The 24,101-nt window shown below is 36.5% G+C and overlaps 1 protein-coding gene across 5 annotated transcripts in view; it reads left to right on the forward strand.

The window, feature by feature from the left end:
• The window catches only part of DMD (dystrophin), a 2,389,494-nt gene that overhangs the window by 846,091 nt on the left and 1,519,302 nt on the right, over positions 1 to 24,101 (forward strand). For all 5 annotated transcript variants that reach the window (XM_055564496.1, XM_055564495.1, XM_055564498.1 and 2 more), the window contains one exon: positions 8,293 to 8,468. In XM_055564496.1, coding sequence (XP_055420471.1) covers positions 8,293 to 8,468 — 176 coding nt within the window. The remainder of the gene's footprint in view (positions 1 to 8,292; positions 8,469 to 24,101) is intronic.

The raw sequence follows: 24,101 nt of genomic DNA on the forward strand, positions 1-24,101 counted from the left end.
ATTCCAGCATGTTTATCGGGGGAAAATAGTCCCATTAATGACACAGTATGCTCAGTCTTTTAAAAATTCTTTTAAATGATTGGTGTAAAGAATGAGCACAGTTCTGGTAATAGTTAAAATCCAGTAGGATATAGGCATTGTGACTGAGAAGACAAGGCATCTGTTTACGCTCATATAAAGAGCATCGTGTGCCTGAAATTTTGACTGCTATTCAGGTCAAGGCTTTGAGGGATTTTGACCTTATGAAACAGTAAGTAGCGTGGCAAGAGATCAAAACATGAAAAAAAAAAAAAAGCAACTATGAGGGCTGCTCTCTTGCATTTCAGAATCAGCTTTGGCTTGAATAACACCTGAATACAAGTTAAAGATGCTGAAGTTGATAAGAAGGCAGCCTAAGAAAATAGAAATACTTTTTGTTTCCAAAAGTTAAAAAGAATAATAACCCTTGCCATGTGGTTCCTTAAAATGAGAAAAGAGAACAAATGAAATATACCCTGGATTGACTTATTTGAATACTTAAATGACCTTATGCGTCCTCTATATCTTTTGTAAATGTGCTTGCTCGTTGACATTTACTCAGCTGCTTTTTTTTTTTTCCTAAATATCGTGCCCCTGATGAACATATTTATATTTTGATTGTTACTAGGGAATAAGACAGTCAGAAATTCATTATAGTTAATATTTTAAACTTAAATATAATTTCAATGATTTGAAATATTATTTTCCCCTATCGAACTGAAATCATAGTATACTATGGAAAGAGGATATTATTCATTTGCTTTATAATTTATTATGGTAACTAATGTTAGACTTGGCAGCAGGTATTTAGATGTAAGAATGTATCTATCTAGATAAGTCCAAAAGTCTGTAGTCTTGTGATTTTTTTTAATAGAGAAAATTATCTTCTTTGCCAGAAGTAGGCAGCATTCTATGACTTATATAAGTTCATAGATGTTATTCCCATTTCATCAATATTTTGCTATATTTCTAATGAGCATTTTTGCGATGTTCTGAACTATAAGCACAAAAATCTTAAAAATAAAATTAATGTACTCAGAATTCTCCTCCTCTTGAGCATGAGCATTCATATTATGCTGTGTAAGTCCATTTCTGTCCTCACGCATGCCCAAATAGAGAAAGTGATTATTATGTATGAATATGTCTGTTCTACATTATTTATGTCCTGTAGAGAGTTTTCAAACTCCTGCCAGACATGTGAGTAATGTAAAACATGGTTGAAGATAATAAGCTAGTATTTTTTATAATACCAGAAATGCAAATAGATGCAAAAGCATTAAGATGAAAATTTCTGTATTTGGCTTTCTTTTCTGAGTTCATGCTCATTTTTTAGAGATCCCTGGTTTTACACTCTATAAAATATTTTACATGCACATTCTGACTATACGTGTTCTCAAAGCATTATTTTGTAGACCTCTTGATACATAAAATGTAGTTACAATTGGTTTGCCTCTCATCCTTTTGCCAATGATTTTAATTAAAAATACTCTAAGGCCTTTCAAGTGACAACCCTTTTCAGTGGTTCCTGAAAGCTCTCCAAGTCTAATCAGTCTGCTGCCAATTAAAAAACAATTTTAATGGCTTTATAAAACCTAGAATTAAAGTAAAATTTCCTCACTTCTTTTAGGTTTTTTATCATACTTAATTCATGGTCTAACCATCTTGAATTTTAGAGCATCTTTTGGTTAATTGTTTAGGTTAAAGGTTTGATTAGAAAATTTCCAAGTTACAACTCAAATAACTTTGGGAAATAGCTGTATTCTTTTGCTCCCTTCAGCTAAAGTAGAGGTTTGACAATGGGCCTTATGTATTTCAGTGCAATTGGTTTTATGTTGTAAAATCATTTATCTACTACAACATAAAATGTTGTAGGCACTGCAAGTTTAAGAGACTAGAGCTGAATTAACTGTTGGAACTGCTCATTTCTTACTTATAAAATGAAAAAATTGGCCTACGAAGATCTCTGTAATGCCCTTCCAGTTTTAAATGTTTATGATGCATTTCTCTTTGCTTGAAATTTTATATAAAACTCTGGAGTAATTAGCAAAGAGATTCCAAGTATCTCTACTATATAAATCTCAGGAGTCAGCTGGAAGATGATAATAAAAATAAAATTTTCTTTCTATTCAAAGAAGGCTGAATTCTAAATAGTTACATTTCACTCATCATGAATATGTAATTAAAATACCATGAAGATAAAATACTCAGCCTCTATATGATAAATCCGTTGTCCGCTGACAATAAATAACACATCAAGAAATATACAAGGGTTTTTTTTTTTTTTCTGTATGCTTAATAATCTGCATCCCTAGTTAAAGAAGGTGTCCCATTGCTTTATGTCAGATGGTGTATAGAAGAAGGTCAGGTGGATCAGAAAAAGTAAATCCCATTGCTTGTTGAATTTTTGCAAAATGTAGTTAATTCACACAGTTGCTTAAGTTCTGTTTTTAATATGTATCATGAAGCCAACAGATATCTCTTCTTTCTAGCAATTTGTATGAAAGAGAATTTGAAGTGAGGGACAAAATATGTAAAACTAAATGGCACCCCACTCCGGTACTCTTGCCTGGAGAGTCCTATGGACGGAGGAGTCTGGTGGGCTGTAGTCCATGGGGTCGCTAAGAGTCAGACTCCATTGAGTGACTTCACTTTTACTTTTTACCTTCATGCATTGGAGAAGGAAATGGCAACCCACTCCAGTGTTCTTGCCTAGAGAATCCCACGGATGGGGGGAGCCTGGTGGGCTGCTGTCTACGGGGTCACACAGAGTTGGACACGACTGAAGTGACTTAGCAGCAGCAAACAGAGTTTTACAGAATAAACCTTCTTAATTATTAGATAATATTTTCTTAAATGGGAGAACAACTTCTTTTATGATATGTCTTCAGTATTAACTCTCATCGAACCCATGATTCTAATATCAGTATCTTTTTAAGAAGCTATACTGCCTTAATATCAGTATCAAAGTAGGACAGTAGCTGTTAACTATAATTTAGTTACCAAGACGCACTCATGAACTTGAGCACTCCTTCGTGCTACACCTAGCTGTGGCAATTCCTCTGCACTTGTTCATGAGATAGAGCATTTTATAGTCTTTTGATTAATAACCCAGATTCCTTTGTGAGCACCTAACCTTTTGCCCCAGTTTCCTCATAAAGTTCAACCTATAAATCCTTTCTGTGCTTAGAACTAGAATCCTTACATCATCATCAGGTAGGTGTGTCTTGTGCTACCATGCCTGTAGAGATCATTTTAAGCCTGGCTACCAATTATCAGCTAAAGCTGTTGCTATGATTATGCAATATGTTTTACACTGTAGAACTGCTGTCTCCCCATACCCATTAAAGGTCAGTCATCACTCTAAAGTTGGGTTCATATAAACAACACAACCAAAAACTTCAGTCCACGCTTGTCAACCTGCTTGTACCTTTTTTAAAAAATCAGATTTTTTTCATTTGATTGGTTTTGCACAGATTTTATTATTATTATAGTTTATCAGGAACTAAAGGGATTTAAGATTGTCATATGCCATTGTGTATACCTTCTGTCTTCTTCTGATTTTGTATATATGTGTGTGTGTACACAAACAACATACCCAATTACACCCCTTAAAGTCACCATTCAGACATTTGAACAGGTGTGGCAGCAAGTGATCACAGCTACTAAGAGTTAGATTAAGGAACAATCGGACTAGGGTTTATAGCTCAGCTGTGCCGCTCACAAGTTGAATCTGCCTGAAATTTTTACTTCTAATCTATGAAATGGAAATAAGCTTAGTACTTGTTATTAGGGCCATTGTGAGGTAATGACAGCTACCACTTATTAAGCCTTTACTGCTTAAGTAAGTAAACACCTAGCTTAATGCCTGAAACATGCAGAGAGCTCTGTAACTGGTAGCTTTTATTACCAGTATTTTAATACTAATAAAAATGATAATAAATGAGATAACTGATTTTTTATACATTGAATCTCTTTTAGTAAGTTTTTGAAAAATGTTTAAATAGTATCTCACAATGCCAGTAGAAGTCTCTAACCTCGAAGAACTTACAAAGTCAAGACTATTTAAATAATTAAATGGACAATTAAAAGGTGCAATTAAGAATACAAGCCAAACTGAAAGAATGATAACAGCACAAAGCTAATTTAAAATGTAAGAACAGGTGGTAAGTAAAACTAGTTCCCCATCAGAAGCTGGCCATAGTGATGGAAAATAAATATTTCCTTTCATTACATGCTCTTTTATATTCTTGAAATATGCTTGAATGTACATATAGTTCCTTTTCACAATGTGCATTTTTAAACAAATGGAAGAGAAAATGTAAAGAAAGATTTTCATTGTTTGAAAATAGTATGGATTTTCCAGACCTACTCAAATTATACAACCTTATTGCAAGAAGATATACACCCTAGAACGATCAAGATACTGGGCATGTGCTCTTCTAATTTTTCTCACGATGGGAAAAATGTAAAATTTGGAAATGAACATATATCTCTTCATGAGTAAAAGTCAGTATAGAAAAATTCCTGAATTTTCTCTGAACTTTTTAGTGGTTATTACTAATGTGTATCCAGAAAGTACTTACTGGGTTCAAACATTACATAGTTGAATTCTTGCGACCAGGATGGGCTAAGTATTTGGCGAGGTTCAGTGCAGAATGAATATACAGGGGTTCTTTCCAAAAATTGTTAAGAATTTCACGAGGGTGGCAGCAGAGCATGAAACCAAGTGTGAAATCCTTTTGAGTGAGGGGACCTGGGTGACTACATGAGTGTACACCCATGACACAGGTCTTGTTTGCAATACTCTTGTGAGAAATAAATTCGTATTCATATTTTACATATGAAGAAGAAAAAAACTCAAAGCTCTGAAAGTATAACCAGCCTGCCTCAAATGTTACAGGATGTGAACTGTGAATCTGGTGTTTGAAAATTATGGAGCCTGACTTAGGGACCTCCACTTTTAATCACTGTAAAAGGAACTAGCTTCCAAACCTAAAGACAAATAATTCTAAACTAATTCTTTCCCATTTTTAGTAGCTAGTTAACTGATAGATCAAGGGGATAGTATTTAAAAACAAATGTATTTTGTTTTCATGAAGATTTGCTTGCAATTATTTTGCATACCTGTATTTTTCATATGGAACTCACCTTAGTTCATAGTTATTGGTGTGGTTGTCACCTTCACTGCCATACTGTGAGATATCTAAAAATAGAGATTCCATTGTATTCATTTCTGGATGTCCTGTATATACTTATATATCTGATATGATACTGATATAAAAATTGTGATTCAGCTGCTGAATAACTTCTGAAATTTTAGATTGCTTTAATGGAATATTATGTCCAAAGCCACAAAATCTATGTTTTGGAGCACCAGTCAGATTAAATCTAGTTCTAGCAAGTGTCTGGTATTATAGAGCTTGTAAATAAGATTTATCAGCGTCATGGTTTTCAAGCCTCAGACCTTTAAGATTGTCAGGTAGAAACAATATTCACCTTACTCTGTGTTGGTTCAGGGTTCAAGACAAATTTTATTTTATTATTGTATTGTTATTCATTTACTTTTTAGGCTGCACCCAACCAGGGATTGAACTGGCGCCTCCTGTAGTAGAAGCACAGAGTGCTAACCACTGGACCTCCAGGGAATTCCCAAAGAAAACTTTAAATTAATGAAGTCAAAATAATGCAGGCTTACACTAGGTATAAAATATTTTTGCCGATGGGAAAATTTGCTGCCTTACTCAGGAAGGAGTTGTCTGCTTCTGGAAGTAGTGACTCCTGTAGTAAAGAGGAGGTTATACTCAGTGACCTCCATAATCCCTTCCTGCCTATATTTTTAATGATTCTAACAGATAATTAAGTGTTCACAGTCAATAGCTAAAGCCATGGGGAAATTCAGTACATAACAAATTGTTATTCTGGTGTAGGTTTTGAAAGTAATTATTAGTCTGTTATATATCATGAATTTTATCCTATATTTGTAGGGTCAGTGCACAGATGTTTTCTTATTTCATCATCACTAAAGAAATAAATGATGCAGTAGTTTCAAATGCAGTACAGTGATAATTATAATATAGAACAATTACACATGTCTGCTATTATTTGATGAAAAATTATTGTTTTTTCTTATAAGCTTTGCTGTGTTCTTAAATGTCTTTTCATGGTATATGATGTTGCTGTTATTCTTTACCCTCCATGGGCACTTCAATGAATTTCATAATAAGTATCAATGAGATGATATTATAACATTTTAGAAACTAATTTCACAGCCAAATACTCAACACACATATTTCATAACATTGGATATAACTACAAAAAAAAAGTTTTGTATTTTTGGAATCTCTGCACTTTGGTGTCTAAACATATAAAGGTAGAAATTTCCCATCAGAACAATATTTTCTTCAAGCCATCATTGTATATCAAAACAATTTGCCCATAGTTAAAAAATATTACTTTGAAAAAATTAAATCCTCTTGAAATCCAACTTAAAAACTCTGTGTTCAGGACTTCCCTGGTGGTCCAGAGGTTAGGACTCTGTGGTTTCACTGCAGGGGGCAGGGTTCAATCACTAGTCCAGGAGCTGAGATCCTTTGAGTCACATGGCTCGGTCAGAAAACTTCCCCAAACCATGCCCCCTCCCTCCCCCAAAAAATTCTGTATTCTTTTTGGTCAAAGGTAAAATTAATTTGATCATGCAATTGTCATTTCGTGTTGAGTTCAGTTAGGCTTGAGGTTCTATTTCAAGCATTTAAAAAAACCCATGCTACTCTCTGCTTTCATTTTGACATAACTTGTCAGTGGACTATATAATTATCATTTGAATCTCAGTGATTGATTCTAAATAATGTATCTATGGAGATCTTAGAGAAGATAAAATCTGTGCTTGACACATGTAGAAACATGATATCTCTTAATGTCTTTTTTTTTTTTAACTATTTAGACTATCAAGATGGTAGTCCCTAAGGCCTTGGCATTTGTAAATATATGGCTTGCACAAAGGGTAGCACTTTTAAAATGCATTTGTCAAAAGCATTTTTGCATAAGATATCATGAAAAAAAGATTTCATTACCACATGCCAATTCCTATGTGGAAGCTAAAATAAGATTATGAGGCTTTCCTGACTGCCTCCCATTGAGGGAATTGGTCATCATGTGTAAGGCAGGGAGGTTCCTCCAAACCTTTTCCTTATCTCTTGACAAATTCAGGAAGATCAGTCAAACTAATCTTGGCCCCAACCAAATGCTTGGCTGTGTGCATGTCAAGTACCTGTGAGTGGAGCCATAGCAGACCTGTTTGGTCTCCTTGGATATAGATCTTCAGAAAAATTTTGATTACTAGAAGTATAATGATTAATATCACAAGAGATAACTTTTTAGTCCTCATAACGGGACTGTAAGGCAGAATTGGTGGTTAAGGCAGGAGAGTGTCTCACTGTTTGTGATTTATCAGTCTGGTAATGACTGTGTACTGAAGGGATGACCTCTCATTATGGGTCACAAAACATATTATTCCAAAGAGTTTTGACCTATATCTTAAAAAAAAAGAAAACAACAACTTTTTAAGGTCTGAACACAAAGTATGATTCTAAACTGAGAAGACTTGAATGCTAATTTTGGATACTCAAATGTTTTAACTTAATCACTAATTTAAATCAAGAGTAGTATGCTTTTTAGCATTTGAAGAACATTCAGCTTAAATGTATTTCTAGACTGATCACCACTTGATATTAACCATTTATTATAATTTAAAAAGATCGCTTGCTTGATTAAAAAGTCATTTGTCACACAGTTCAAAGAATTTTGTCTCAAAATTTACAGACTATAAATAATCATATATATGAAAACCAAAGATGCATTCAATGAACTGTTCAATAAACATGTAGAGTGAGCCAGGAGTGAAATTGGTGCTGGAATACTTTAGCAAAATTTATGTTAGCATCGTGAACACTTTAAACAGCGTGTCTAATTAAATGTCAGAATGACACCCTAAATTTTCCTCCTTTGCCCCCTGTATTTCCCATAGCTGGACCAATAAATTGAAGAGGCACTAAGTTTACTCCTGGTTTTGAGATTACTTGCCTTTGTGATTTCAGTCAACATAACTTAAGTCAGATAAAACAATTTGATTTGGGTTCAATATGGTGCTATTTTGATCTGAAGGTCAATTTACCAACAAGCAGGAACAGTTTCTCATTATTTTCTTTCCCCACTCCGAGCAGTCTTTACTGAAGTCTTTCAAGCAATGTGTGACCTCTGTTTCAATACTTCTTGCAGATTTCACAGGCTGTCACCACCACTCAGCCATCACTAACACAGACAACTGTAATGGAAACGGTAACTATGGTGACCACGAGGGAGCAAATCCTGGTGAAGCATGCCCAAGAGGAACTCCCTCCACCACCTCCACAAAAGAAGAGGCAGATTATTGTGGATTCTGAAATTAAGAAAAGGTGAGAAGCTCTTGCTCATGGCTTTATCCTCAAGCAAGGTTAATTGTTAAGAAGGAAAACTCATTTACAGCAATTTTGATGGCAGTGTTTTTACTTAGTTTTTCCAGAAGCCTCTGGTGTCTATAATGTCAGTTAAGTTAGTGGGGAAAATTATGAAGTAAGTTGTAAAATTTCTTCGAGCAGTCCCTGGCCCACCAGAAACTGAATGCTTAATGGAAATGTGAGTTTTTTTCTGGATTCAAAGAGGAAACTGCAAGTGATGAACTGCCATGGATACAATTTATCCTGAAAGTTTCCTTTTTTTCTAATCAAGAGCCTGCTTATTCAGTGCTACTTTTGCATTAAATGCCTTTTCCCTGTAATGGAAAGGACATTTTCATGAGGAAGAAGTACACCTACAATAGACGCGATCCATTCTGTTAGTTTACGAGAACATAATGTCTCAATCTGCGCGTCCTAAATCAGGAGTAATTACAGAACAGATTTCCTGTTCTTTGATATTTATAAAGTCTTATCTTGAAGGTGTTAAAATTCTTAACTGATCTTTTTGTGGATATTCTCAACTAGACATCGTAGATAAGTAAGGTATTATGTAAATTGGTAGATATATTAAAATGGGAATAAAATGTCATAAATGCAAAAGCTAGGATGAAAATCAGAAAAATGGTACAATTTCCTTTTCATGCCAATTATTATAATTCTAAGATTAAGAAAGAACATTAAAATCTGCCTTACATTTCTAAGCAGCATATGTTGGGGAATGCATGGAACACTTGACATTAGAATTTGTGTATACAAGGGTAGGGAAACATGAGAATAACATGTACGTAAAAATAGTGTTAGATGTTTTAGGCAAAGGAAGAAACACCTGGAGAAGTTTTAAGGTACATCATTTGGGACTTTCTTTCTTTCTTTTTTTTTTTTTCCATTTGGGACTTTCAATGTTGTGGTTTAGTCGCTAAATTGTGTCCGACTCTTTTGTGACCTCATGGACTGTAGCCTGCCAGGCTGCTGTGTCCACGATATTTCTGAGGCAAGAATTCTGGAGTGGGTTGCCATTTTCCTTCTCCAGGGTCACCAACCCAGGAATCAAACCCCTGTCTCCTGCATTGGCAGGCAGATTTATTACCAATGAGCCACCAGGTAAGCCCTGGAATTTTCAATCAGTTCAGTTCAGTTCAGTCACTCAGTCATGTCCAACTCTTTGCGACCCCATGAATCTCAGCACTCCAGGCCTCCCTGTCCATCACCAACTTCCGGACTTCACTCAGACTCACGTCCATCGAGTCGGTGATGCCATCCAGCCATCTCATCCTTGTCGTCCCCTTTTCCTCCTGCCCCCAGTCCCTCACAGCATCAGAGTCTTTTCCAATGAGTCAACTCTTCGCATGAGGTGGCCAAAGTACTGGAGTTTCAGCTTTAGCATCATTCCTTCCAAAGAAATCCCAGGGCTGATCTCCTTCAGAATGAACTGGTTGGATCTCCTTGCAGTCCAAGGGACTCTCAAGAGTCTTCTCCAACACCACAGTTCAAAAGCATCAATTCTTCCATGCTCAGCTTTCTTCACAGTCCAACTGTCGCATCCATACTTCCCTGTTAATCTGTGACTTATAACCTACTTTCATAATTACACAGTACACTGAAGGGCTTTTCTCCCTGGTTGGAGCTGCTTGGCTGAGTGAATTCTCTTGTCCAGAGCTCCACTGCTGGTTTTTGTATGGCCCATGAGCTAAGAACTGTTTTTACATTTTTAAATGATTGAAAATAACCAAAAGTATTTCATGACGTGTGAAAATTTTCAGAAATTCAAAGGTCAGTGTCCACAAGTAAGGTTTTATTGAAGCAACATCGGACTCATCCTCCTATGTATCATCCTTGGTTGCTTTCACATCACAAAGGCAGGGTTGGGTAGTTGTCACAGAGAGTATATGACCTACAAATCCCCAAATATTTACAGTCTGCCCCTTTATAGGAACATTTTACTCAGCCTTGTTCCTATCAGATGGTTCTCAGATCTTTGAATATTGGCATTCTATGTGGGATGACAACTTCCAAGAATTCTGCTCATGATAATGGTTGAAATTTTAACATTCATTGATGGAGAAAGAGTATGACAGCAAAAATAAATCAGTAAAGCTCTTAATGAATTTGCCTTTTATTAATCTTAATAGCATGGCTATTAATTTGATGCCTTGTTCAATATATGTCTACAGACAATTCCTGGTAGGCACATGGATTTATGGATCCTTTGCAACAACCTAACAGCTTTCCAACAAATATCCAAGCAGAGCAATATGGAAACCGAGTTAACTTACCCTCCTAATGTGTTCCTGACCCTCCTAATACGGATATTAACAGAGCAGGTTGATTCCTATTTATCTCTATCTTCAAAACCGTCTTCTTGGTTCCTGTATTTGGTTAGGAAAAATGTGTTCTGAGCACTTTTTTGTTTTCAAGAGAGCGTGACTAAGTGGTGAAATGTTTTGTCTCCTAAATTCTGTTTGTATCATATGCTCTCAGCCATTTTTTTTTAAGTTCTTTGAACAACGTGTTCAATTAGGAACCTAAAGGATATATTATTTAAATAAAAACTGATACTTATTGAGGATTTTATTATGTACTCAGCACTAGATTAAATGCTTTATTTGCATAGCTCATTTATTCTTCGCACTGACCCTACCAAATAGCTATACCCACCAAATAGTTATGGCTATTATTACTATTACACACAGCTTCAGAGTGCCTGAGCCAGGGTTTCAGCTGAAGGAACCTGACTACAGAACCTGGACTGTGCAGTGAAAAGCTTCTTTGGTAGATAAATGACCAAGGTGATCTTAGGTCTCTGTTTTCCTGAATCATCACAAATTATAACTTTTGTCCCAGCATAATTATCTAAAGCACCAACTTTCACTCTCAGATGTGTCCTGCTTTGGACAGTAGGGTAACAGATACACTCTGTGTACGAGTCAAGATTGACCCTTTTAGACTGAACAAAGAGAGTGAATGAGCAGACATTTAGGCGCAATTAAATTCAGTAAGTGGTAATTGTCTATAGGATGGGAATTGGTTGAAATATTGTAAGAGTTCCAGAGGTGTCATGTAAACATGAATGAAAACATCATGGTGGCTAGCGTTTCTCTCTTTTCCCAGGTGAGAACTACTAGTGTTTAACTGCCAAGAGTATAGTGTTGACAACCTATTGAATGCTGATTAAAAAAAAAAAAAAGATCTCTTTTTTCAGCTTCTCTGACACACTACTATTCTACCCCTACTATTCTTTACCTGACTTGTTTTCTTCCTTTTCTTCCTTTTACCTAATTCTTATGGTAGTATCTCATAAATTCAAATCTTTTTGCCCTTCTGACTTCTTTATCTGAATTACTCCCTCTCGATGATTCAAGTCTGACTCTCAGTGAATGACTCCCAAATTTCATAGCTTCATATCTGACTCTTTCCCTCAGATTTTACTTTCTATCTTTAAATCTATGATCTGGGTGCTTCTACTACTGCTCCAGGCAGTGCTTCAGTTTTTATCAATTGCAAACATTTGTTGCCTCCAATTACCCACACCTAGTTACTCAGACATTGCACACAGGTTTTAGTTATAACTCAGAGCTTGCATGCCTAAAGAAGTAGCAAATATTGGGAAAATCATGGACTTTGGAATCAGGATTACTCAGGTTTGAAATCTGCCTGTTTTAATTACTAGCTTATGATTCCAGCAAATTATCTAATATCTGTGCCTCAGATTCAATATCCTCACTTTATTAAACACTGGCTGTGAGGATTAGGTAAGAAGCATTTAATACAGTTGCCTGTAGGTAGTAAGAATTCAACAAGTGCCGTAGCTAGTGGTCTTGCTTGCTTATGTTAATGCTGTGGAGGTAGAGGCAGTGGTGGAAATGATGGTGGTAATTGAGGTAGTGATGATAGTGAAGATGATGTTTGGTAGAGAAGGTAGGGATGGTGGTCATGTACTATTGGGGCAAGAAATTCTGTAGTAAGCATCCTCTGAAGCTTACCAAATGTAACAGAAAATTGACTTTTCATCTTCTTCTTCAAAACAGAATTTACTGTCTGACTTCTCCATTTCCGTTCTTTACTTTTTCCTTAATTATTATGATTATTACACTATATTATTGGGCAAGTGTCATCATTTTAGCCATTTTCCAGTCATCCTGTCAATGCCATGCCTTAAGCCATATACCTCCTTGTGGCCAGATTTGCCCCTCTCCTTTCTGATTAATCTTCCTTCAATGAATGTACCTAAAATGTTGCTTTTATGTTGCCCCTCTTGGCTTGAGATCCCTATAACTCCAGTTGTCCCCACAATAAAACACAAATCTCTTCTATGGTATAAAATGTTTCTCTCACCAAGTTTGTGTATGCATGCTCAGTCATATCTGACTCTTTGTGATCCCATGGACTGCAGCCCGCCAGGCTCCTCTGTCCATGGGATTTCCCAGGCCAAAATTGTGGAGTTGCCGTGCCCTCCTCCAGGGGATCCTCCCAACCCAGGGATCGAACCCACGTCTCCTGCATTGTAGGTGGAGCCATCAGGGAAGACCAATTTTATGTGTAGCTTTCTCTGAATCTTTCCACTTCATCCAGTATGTTACATTCATTTTTTGCTATATGCCTCAGTGTCATCCACATAATTTTTTCATCACCAATCATGACAAAATAATCTCGTTATCAGATTTTAAATATTTTACTTAGATTTCATACATAGTACCATATATGCAATAAAAATCACAAATATTTGTTGAAAGAGTAATAGAGTTCCAATTAATTGTGATGACTAAAATCTTATTTTTCAGTAGCATTTAAATAATTCCTTCTACTTCCTCATGGATTTTTTTTAACAACAAACAAATGAACATCCTGATAATCTTTAATATTATAATTTCACCCATTAGGCCATCATTATTTACTCAAAACTATTAAGGGATTTAAAATTCAGCTGTGTACCATACTGCTGCTGCTGCTGCTAAGTTGCTTCAGTCGTGTCCGACTCTGTACGAACACAAAAAACGGCAGCTCACCAGGCTCCCCCGTCCCTAGGATTCTCCAGGCAAGAACACTGGAGTGGGTTGCCATTTCCTTCTCCAATGCATGAAAGTGAAAAGTGAAAGTGAAGTCACTCAGTCATGTCCGACTCTTAGTGACCCCATGGACTGCAGTCCACCAGGCTCCTCCGCCCATGGGATTTTCCAGACAAGAGTACTGGAGTGGGGTGACATGGCCTTCTCCATTGTACTACACTATACTTTCTTAATTATGTAAGGTACATTTAGTTGATTCCTTAATAATGATACAGTTTCTACATTTGTTATATTTACTGCATAAATTGTCCTCCTTACACTAAGTTATATAAAAGTGCTTAATGATCTTGGGTCACAAGATACTTATTTCTAAAATAAATTATCCCTGTAGTTCAGTGATATTATTTTACATATAAGTAATTATCAGAGTGTGGAACCCACTCTAAGTTAAAACTAAATCTATTATACAGTTAATTGGGATTCATTGAGGAGATTCATTCCTAATCATGTAACAGATATTTAAAGAAACTTTTCACAAAAGCTTTCATTTACATTTTTGTATCAGCGAGATGAAAACAATGGTAAATGGAATTGTTTTTTAAATAAATGCAATCTCAATAAAGATAATGTTTAAGTTATAGTGTTAATAAAAGTGTCTCTGACCTCAAAGGAAGTGTAGAGATTTAGAAATAACAATTCACTGAGTCTTTATCTTCTGCTATGTAAGCAGACAGTCTTAAGTTTGCTCTCTCTTGCTATGTCCCATATGCTTACTAAATGGTGGAAGAAAGTGCCTAGATAACTATGTACCTGGGTAATTATTGTTTTTTCTATTTTTCAGCTTGTGTTGTTTATTTTTTTATAAAAGTCTACTGCCTGAATAATGTTACTTTATGTCACATCCTTGGAAGGAAGTTAGATGTGTTAGATGGGATCTCTCTTTTTGCAATTTTTTGAAAATAATGCCTATGCTATTTTTTAAATATTTATTTTAACTTTAATTTCCAAACTATAATCTGGAAGTTGAAAACTAAAACATTTTAACTTATTCAAAGAATCTAATTAGATGATTAATGTGTCTAAGAGCTCATTTTTTATTTTCTGTATGATAAGTTGTTCCTAAAATACTTGAAGTGTTCGTCTGGTAATAGTATATATATATTTTTTTCCAATGGCACTGCCCAGAAAAACAAAACCTTGCTCTTTTATCTAGGGAAACTACACTCTAGACTTGTTCCTGGTTACAGGTTAATTGAGGTTCAGAAAGGTTAAAAAACTTGCTTTCAGTTGCAAACTAAAGACTAGTGCTGAGTCTCCTAATTTCTGTTCCAGTGTTACATTTGAAATGCCCTACTTCTTTTTATGCATTACAGTCAAATGACCTTGGTCATAAACTCAAATTTCAGTTCAGAAACTACTTTTGGTGGATAATAGAAACCTTACAGACCATCTTCAGATATTCCAAAAAGATAACCATCCATTTAAGATTCTTAAAGCTAATTTGTCATATACATCAAGAATATCAATAAATGTGTATTGAAGAATATAAGAATGATAATTCTAGAGCCATGCTAAGTGGCCAGAGAACAGATCAAGCAGTGATACTCATATTGCGGTGCATCACACAGCATCCCTTGGGGGTTTGCTAAAAGTGCAGATGTGGGGGTTGTTCCCCAAACTTGCTGAATCAGAAGCTCTGCTTGTGGGCCCAGGAATCTTTTACAAGCTCTCTAGCTCATTCTTGATAAACCTTGAAGTTTGAGAACCCTTGCCCAAGAGCAGTGGTTCTCATACTTTAGCATGCATCAGTCATTGAGAAGGCTTGTCAAATAGCAGATTGCTGGTTCCCAGCAGAGTTTCTGATTCAGTAGGTTTGGGGCCGTGCCTGAGAATTGTAATATCTCACAAGTTCCCAGGTGATGCTTATGCTGCTAGTTCAGGGCCCATATTAAATCAGTGTACTAGAGCATCATCTTAGTTTCATCCTAATTCTTGCTTCTCTCTTCTCCAAAGTAGCCCCATCTTGTGACACCTCTAACGCTTCATGTTGAAATGATCTTTACATATGCTTGTTTCACCCCCTCAGCTCAGGGCTTCCTGAGGCCAGGGTCCATATCTTACTCCCAACCTGTTATGGGGCCTTCTAATTTGGGGATGCGGTTGCACCGAGTCGGATACGACTGAAGTGACTTAGCAGCAGCAGCAATATATGTTTTGAATTGAAATGTACTATACTGAGAACTGAATGTCTAGTCATAGCAGTTGTATGGAAAAAGTACTCTTCCAGAAGGCAAGGCACAAAAGAACGCCAACCAAGAGGAAGGTAGAGCTATCTTCCCAGAACCATACCATGCAGTTTGTTCCCTGAGTGAAGAAAATGGTAGTCACATATATTCATCAAAAAGAAGCAGCATGGTTGAATGCAAAGAAAAGTTGATTTTAATCAGAAGGTATGAACTACCACTATCTCCATTCTTCTGAGTCTTTCTTTCACCCTCTCATACTGTACATCAAGTGCTGAAACTGCACTCAACAAGTTTACCAGAGATCTCCTTAATTGACAGCTCCAAAGGTCGCTCTTCAGTTTATCCGTCTTGACCTCTGTGCTGTGCTTGACAGTGGTGATTAGATCCTTCTTGAAATTTTCTGCTTTCTCAGTTTCTGATATATTGTTCTCTCCTGTTTTCTTTTCTCCTCCTAACACTTGGATTATGTCTTTGCATTCTCATCTTCCTCTCCCTTTCATGTTGATCTCAAAAAGACTTATATTTTGGCATTGTTTTCTTTTCATGGCACTCTGTTGTCCAGGGTAATGCCACTTATCATCTTGCTTTTATCAGCCATCTATACCTGATATTTTCCAAATTAATATCTCTACCGTAACCTCCATTTTGATGCTCATACCTGTAGCATCCACATATTTTTTGGGCATTTGCACCTGGATCTCTTACAGAAATCACAAATGAGGTTCTCCAGTTTAGACTGCCCATCTTTAGAGAGTGTCATTCACATCATAGTTCCTACAAACAGCCTCTAGACTTGTGCAGTGTGCAGCCTGTGCAGCCATTTACAGCGGTTCTGATATTTCCACCTTCCTAATTGCCTTCAGGTATGCCTCTTGCATTCTCTTTAGTTTCTCTTTCTTTACATCCAGGCTGCCTTTCCCCTAGTTTAGTCTCGATAGTTTTCTGCATGAAATCTTTAACTGATTTCTCTGCCTCACCCTTATCCATACTCTTCACAGCATCCTGAGGGATAGCTTAAAATGCAGTTTTAATTAGATCATTCCTCTGCCTGTGGTTCTTGAAATACATAGCACAGAAATTCCTTTCTGATCTTTGACTACCTGACTCTCCAGCTTCACTCCCTTCTCCCCTACCCATTTTTTTCTTTTTTATATGCCAGTGCTACGCAAAATAGTCTGCAAACCATTTATTACCAGTACACAATAAGATAAAGAGCTGGAACCAGAATATAAATCAATGCACTACTGCCTTTGTCAGGAAAGTTTTGCAATTAAAAAGGAATCAAATGAAATCATGTGCTTCATGACTTAGTTGATTTCTGCTCTGATGACTTTTCTTGTCACAGACTACTAACAGATAGTTCACAGACTGGCCACACACTGCATTTCAAATGGCGCTGCCTTCTGCTCAGCTTTAAAGAACCACCCTCTGATCTCCGAATGCTCAATATTCCCTCAAACTTCTGCTTCTTTGTACTGACTGTTCTCTCTGTTGAAGATCCTTTTGCCTTATGTTCCCTTTTCCAGCTCCCATATTCCTTCTCTCTCTGGGAACTTAACCTAGACATTTCTCAGCCTTGACAATCCTTCCATTCAAGCACTTGCAGAACTTCATTGTAATCATCTTGTTTTTGCATATGTGTCTCTAGTAAACTCCTTGAGGGCGGGAGCCATTTATTTGCAACTCTAGAACTGTAGCACTTAATATAGAAGTTCGCACATTGTCGTATTGAGTAATATTCATGGGATATCAAATGGGTATTTGTGAGTCTTGTCAGGAAAACAAAAACCACTCTACGTGTTTCAGAGAAAGAAAATATAACCCAGGGACTTGGAGAAGGAGGTGATGAAAAGCTGGGAAGCAACATGTGAAACTATCAGAGACTAAACTAGGGGAAAGGCGGCTTGGATGTAAAGAAAGGGATAAACTAAAGAGAATTTAAGAATCATACCTGAAGGGATTTAGGGAGGTAGCAGATATTAGGACCGCTGTGAATGGCTGCACAGGTTCTGCACTGCACAAGTCATCTCTACTGTGGCTTCAGTTTCCTCTGGATTGTCCTTTCCTTCATAGATCTAAGCTCTTGTCTGGCTATCCTGATACTGCTAGTCCCTGTTGGAAGGTCCCAACTTGGGGACTCTGCTACCATCCCCCAGTGGTGTTCCTCCATCCTCCAGTATTCTTTCAGGGCCTCTAATCACAAGCAAGAGGACAAGCAATGACAGAAAAAGTCTCTGATACAGAGAGGACAAGAAAAACATGAGGGCTGGATCCGAAAGAGCCAATGGAATGGGCCTGTGACTGCACAGAGATAGATTCTGGCCTTGCATCTTCCACTCATCAAAGATGTGACTAAAGCAAGTCACTTACTCTCACTCAGAATCTGTTTCTTTACCTCTGAAATGGAATCTATATGACTTTCCTTGTTGGCCTCCACCCTGTGGAAATTTTATTACATGTGTCTCTGTTGATGATTATTTAGGCAAAAATAAACACACTCTCCCCAGGAGAAAGTTGAGTTCCCAATTATTAATTTAGAACAGATATCTTCCCATTACCACACTTGTGTTATAAGAGAAAATATTTTTTTCTAACATCTTCTAAGAATATTCTTATTTTTATGTCTTCCCTAGTCAGAAACCTGTATCTCTATGAATCAACACTCAGCAAATAAAATGTATGGCTCTCATAGACTGAATTATTCATGTCTTAAAGCCCTAACCCTAATTTGATGATGTTACTTGGAAATGGGTTATTTGGGGGGATTAGATTTAGCAGAGGTTTTGAGGGTGGGGCCTTAATGATATTAGTGCCATTCTAAGAAGAGGTATCAAAGAGCTTCTTCTGTCTTGTCTTTACTATGTGAGGGTACAGTGATAAGGCAATGATGTACAGGCCAGGAAGAGAGATCTCACCAAAAACTGAACATGCTGACACCTTGATCTTGAATTTCTGGCTTCCAGAATTATGAGAAAATAAATTTGTGTTATTTAAGCCATTCATCTATAGCACTTAGTTATGTCAGCCTGGGCTGGCTTTGAGTTTTAACTAAAGTTCATAGAGATGCTCACTAAAAGAAGTAGATGGGCTTTCCTGGTGGCTCAGATGGTAAAGAATCCGCCTCCAATGCAGGAGACTCGTGTCCAATCCCTGGGTCAGAAAGATCCTCTGGAGAAGAGAATGGCAACCCACTCCAGTATTCTTGCCTGAAGAATCCCTTGGACAGAGGAGCCTGGTGGGCTACAGTCCATAGGGTCTCAAAGAGTCAGACATGACTGAGTGACTAACACACACATAGAGATGCTCACTAAAAGAGGTAGATGAACTAAAACAACTAACACACACATAGAGATGCTCACTAAAAGAGGTGGATGAATTGAAACAACTCATGATGCTAAGGAAGTGACAGTGGGGCAGTGAGTACATATCAGATTTAAATGACTTTCTGCATTGTACTAGAGTTTCTAAACCTTAACTGGAAGTTATTTAAACTTTAAAGACCCACAAGATAAAAGTATGTTGAAGTCCTATAAACTCAGCAAGCTTTCACACTGAGAGTATTTAAAGTTTAACTTGCCTCCCACAAGATCCAAAGTACCAGTCAATATATGGAGCGGTTCTTTGAACACTCTTGTGCCAATTCAGGAGAATCCAGATATGCAAATTCAATTCCTGGGTTGGGAGGATCCCCTGGAGGAGGAAATGGCAAACCCACTCCAGTATTCTTGCCTGACAAATTCCATGGACAGAGGAGCCTGGCAGTCTATAGTTCATAGGGTCTCAAACAGTCAGATGCGACTGAGCGACCAAGCACAGCACAACACAGCACAGCACAGCACACAGTAGTCAGTATGAGTCCATAGTGTTTCAAGAATCTAGTAGTGACAGCACCATTAGTTTTCTTGCTAATTTTCATAATCATTCAACAGTATCTAATGGATCGCTATGATGTGCAAAGCAGCCTAGTTGCTGTGACCAAAAACCATATTTAGTCCTTTCCTCAGGAAGCTAGCATTCTCGTGGTATAAACTATGCCATGAAGAAGTACCAATAAAATGTTAGAAAAGCCATAAGTCATAAAGAACAAAGGATCACTTCCAGTCCTGTATGACAGTTAAGCATAGAAAGCTCATGGAGACATTAGCATCTGAGCATACAGTTAAAGGAAAGGGGCATATTGGACTGAAGATGAGGGAAAAAGGCAATGCAGATTCAGGCTGTCCTACAAGTCTTTATATAAATGGCACTGATAAAGGGTTTTGGGTGTTTCTGTTTGCTTGGAGCAGAAATATGTGGTATGAAAGAGAGAATTAAGAGATGAGGTTAAAAGGTAGGTTGAGTTCATTGTGGGGAAAAAAATATATACTCAGTGCCAGGCTAAGGAACTTTAATCTGGTCATAGAGAGCCGATGCATATTTTTGAAAGAGAGCGAAGCAATATGGCTACTGTGAACCACACTTTTTTGGTCCTCCCTCTGTGTTGGGAGAGATAGACCATGTTAACTTTATAGAGCAGGAAGGTGCTCAGCAAATTGTTCTTTAAAGAACAAGATAATCCCTATTTTAGCCTGGTGCACCATATTATTTCTTTTGCAAGAGGTCCATTCTGCTGCAGTTGGGAGAAAGCAATTCTAAACAATATATAAATGGTGAACGTGACTGTGTTGCAATAAAACTTAATTCACAAAAATGAGCGGCAAGCCAGATTTGTCCCCTGAACCATTGTTTCCCTACTCCTGCCAAAAAGGGTGAAATAGATTAGAATATTTTGCTGTTGATGATTTTTATGTATTTTTCTGTATTTGCCATTTACTCTTTGTTGTAGCTTTCTTTGCAGTTTTCATTCTGGTGGTTACAAGAATGAGTTTTACTTTATCAGTCCTTAACAGAACACTAAGATGGATAGACCCACTCTCAAATGAGAAAGTAAGAGGTGGCCCAGGGGCTGGCTTAAACCGAGCAGGAAAGAGTCATGGAAGGCAGTAATCACAGCAGCTAACATGTATGGTGTCTAACATATATCAAGTACTCATCTAAATATTTTTCACATATTAACACATTTAACCATTAAAAGAGCATTATAGCCTAGTTTTGTTTTTTTTTTTATTGTTGATCCTCTTTGCTGATGGGAAGAATGAGGCACATACAAGTAAAGTGACTTGTTCAAGGTCGCAAACTTTGCAGAAAGCAATTCAGTCAGGATTTGAAACCAGACATCTAGAACAGGATGCTGCATTCTATTTTTAAATTTTTTTTACTGAGATATAGTTTATTTGCAGTGGTGTACTAGTTTCAAACGTATGGCACAGTGATTCAGTTATACATATATATGTGTGTGTGTGTATTATTTTTTTTGCATTGTCTTCCATTATATGTTCTTACAGGATATCAAGTATAGTTTCCTGTGCTATATAGTAGGTCCTTATTGATTATCTATTTATATATGAAAGTGAAAGTGAAATCGCTCAGTCGTGTCCGACTCTTTATGACCCCATGGACTGTAGCCTATCAGTCTCCTCAGTCTATGGAATTTTCCAGACAAGAATACTGGAATGGGTTGCCATTTCCTTCTCCAGGGGATCTTCCCAACCCAGGGATCGAACCCAGGTCTCCCGCATTGCAGGCAGATGCTTTACCGTCTGAGCCACCAGGGAAGCCCATTTTATATATAGTAGTGTATATATTTTAATCCCAAACTCCTAATTTAATCCCTCCCCTTTGGTAACCATACATTTGTTTTCTATGTCTGGGAGTTTATTTCTGTTTTATACATAAACTCATTTGTATCGTTTGTTCAGATTCTACATATAAGTGACATTTCATATGATATTTGTGTTTCTTTGTCTGGCTTACTTCTCTTAGTATGATAATCTCTAGGTCTATCCATATTGCTACAAATGGCATTATTTCATTCTTTTTATGGCTGACTAATATTCCATTATATTTATATATCACATCATGTTTATCCTTTCATCTGCTGATGGGCATTTAGGTTGCGTCCATGTCTTGGCTATTGTAAATAGTGCTGCTGTGAACATTGGAGTACACAAATCTTTTCGAATCATGTTTTTCTGGATATATACCCAGAAGTGAGATTTCTGGATCATATAGTAGTTCTATTTTTCATTTTTTAAGGAACCTCCATACTGTTTTCCATAGTGTCTGTACCAATTTACATTCCCACAAACAATGGGAATTGTTTTTCCCATTGTTGGAAAAAAGGAGGGCTCCTTTTTCTCCACATCCTCTCCACAGGATGCTGCATTCTTGAGCTCTAATGAGAGAAGTAAAAGGTAATTTCATCAAATTATTTAGCTGAAGATAAAATCTTGGCTGAGACTGTTTACTCATTTATTGAAGCCTGTCTGTGGAGATGATGCAGTTACTCTAGATTATGGCTATTCTACCGTCTAAGTCTCATAGACTTTAGGGGAACACTGCAGCACTTGGCTATCTCTTTAAATACAGAGATCTTTATCAGTGAAAAAAGATTTTTCTTTCAAAATTAAGTGTCTTTTCACCAACAGGGCTTAGATGGGAGTCCCATATAATTGAACTGCTTTTCCAAGTGCAGGATTTCCAGTGCTAACCATCGAGTTAACCCTGTTGTTGGTTGTAACCTTTGTCATCTCTGCTTAAGCAGTTCTAACATCAGAAAACACATCAGCAGATTGGAAATGTGGGGATTTTAGGAAATTAAGGAAGACTGTGAAGTAAAAATAAACTGGGAAAAGTAACTAATTCATAATGCCATGAGGGTATGAGTTATACAACTAAATATCATAGTTTAGGTTAATGACAATGTTCAAAATTAATATCATAGTGTTAAAGACTTCAGCCAAATTCTGGCATATTCGAAAATATTTAGCCTAGTAGTAACTACCAGACTGTATTGTATAGCAACAAACAAGAAGTTCAAGTTGACTTTTCCTTAATATTTTAAAAGATAGTTCCCCTTTTATTTGGAACAAAGGAATAGAAGTATAGTGTAGTGGAAATTGCTGGATTTGGATATATCTGGTTTTGAATCTTAACTCCATATTTCACTGTGTTGAAAGAAAAAGGGGGTTTCTGAAGCTCTATATTCTTGATATAGCTATGAAAATGAAGATTATAATAAATAGCCTACATGATTACCATGGGAAACAATTTTTTTTCTTTCTGAAAGCATATGACATGAACAAGATGCTTAAAATGCTATTTTTTTTCTTGGAATTTGATCGAATGTTAAATTAACATTTTAAAAACTTAATGTTGATGGTACAGGAATGTAATTATAGGCAGATTTATAGACCACAAGTGTCTACATGTTTATTAACATTCAAAAAAGTAGGTAAAATTAATGAACTAGGAAAAAAAAAAAAAACTCCTGAGTTATAAAGTCTAGAAAATGCTACTATATTCTTTGGATTAAGCATTTCTCCCCAGTTTGAAGACATTTTCTCAAGGAAATCTCTGTGTTACAACTTCAAAATACTTTTGTGTGTGTGTTAAAATAGCTGAAGGCATTTTAATTTTGCATCTGTGGGTGCCTTCCTCACATGTTCTTTTTATACCATTTTATCTGTATCTTTGGACATTTTATGTTTCTCTGTAAGAGAACCCCCATGAAAAATCCATTTGTCACCATGTTATCATTATGTAGATAAGAAAATAAAAGAGAAGCCAAATTGAGGTCCAGACAAGCTGTGGAAGGGAATGTGCACCCTCTAGTGCTCACAATTATTTCTCACAAGGGCATATACTGCTTTGTTTCATCATTTAAATAAACATTAAATTTGACTTTAAAGTAAACAGCTCAGAGTTTTTAACTTGAGCATATTACATTGTATGATCAAAGATGTATCTTTATGACAAGATTTCATCTCTCACTTAAAAGAATATTTGTATTAACCAGTGTTAAGGTGATTTTCTTGCACAGAACTGTATTTCAAAGGGACTTTCGATTTACTGAAAATGAAAAATAGGCTCCAGGCATCTGTGGCTTAGCAACATTTTATTTCCAGTCCTCTGGGCCAAGCATTTTTTTGTCCATGTGCTTTCATAGTCTCTGGCTTTATACCTAATTCCTCTAACCTAGCTGGTTCTGCCAGACTAGAATTTGGGGAATTCCCTTAGTTTTTCAAGTGTGTTTCTCTGAAAGTTATATTAACAAAAGATGTAAAAGTGACTTCTTTTCAACCATATCACATTTCAGAAGTAAATATTAGCAATATATTTGTATATTATTGAGATTTATTACCAAATTAAGCTAAGAAGATTGTGTTCAAGTCATTTTAATCTAGCACATATTAAAATATTTTAGTTGTTTTACATTTTGCAGAGAAGTAATATTTTCATAG

This window comes from Bubalus kerabau, chromosome X, assembly GCF_029407905.1.
Source record: "Bubalus kerabau isolate K-KA32 ecotype Philippines breed swamp buffalo chromosome X, PCC_UOA_SB_1v2, whole genome shotgun sequence".
NCBI lineage: Eukaryota > Metazoa > Chordata > Mammalia > Artiodactyla > Bovidae > Bubalus > Bubalus kerabau.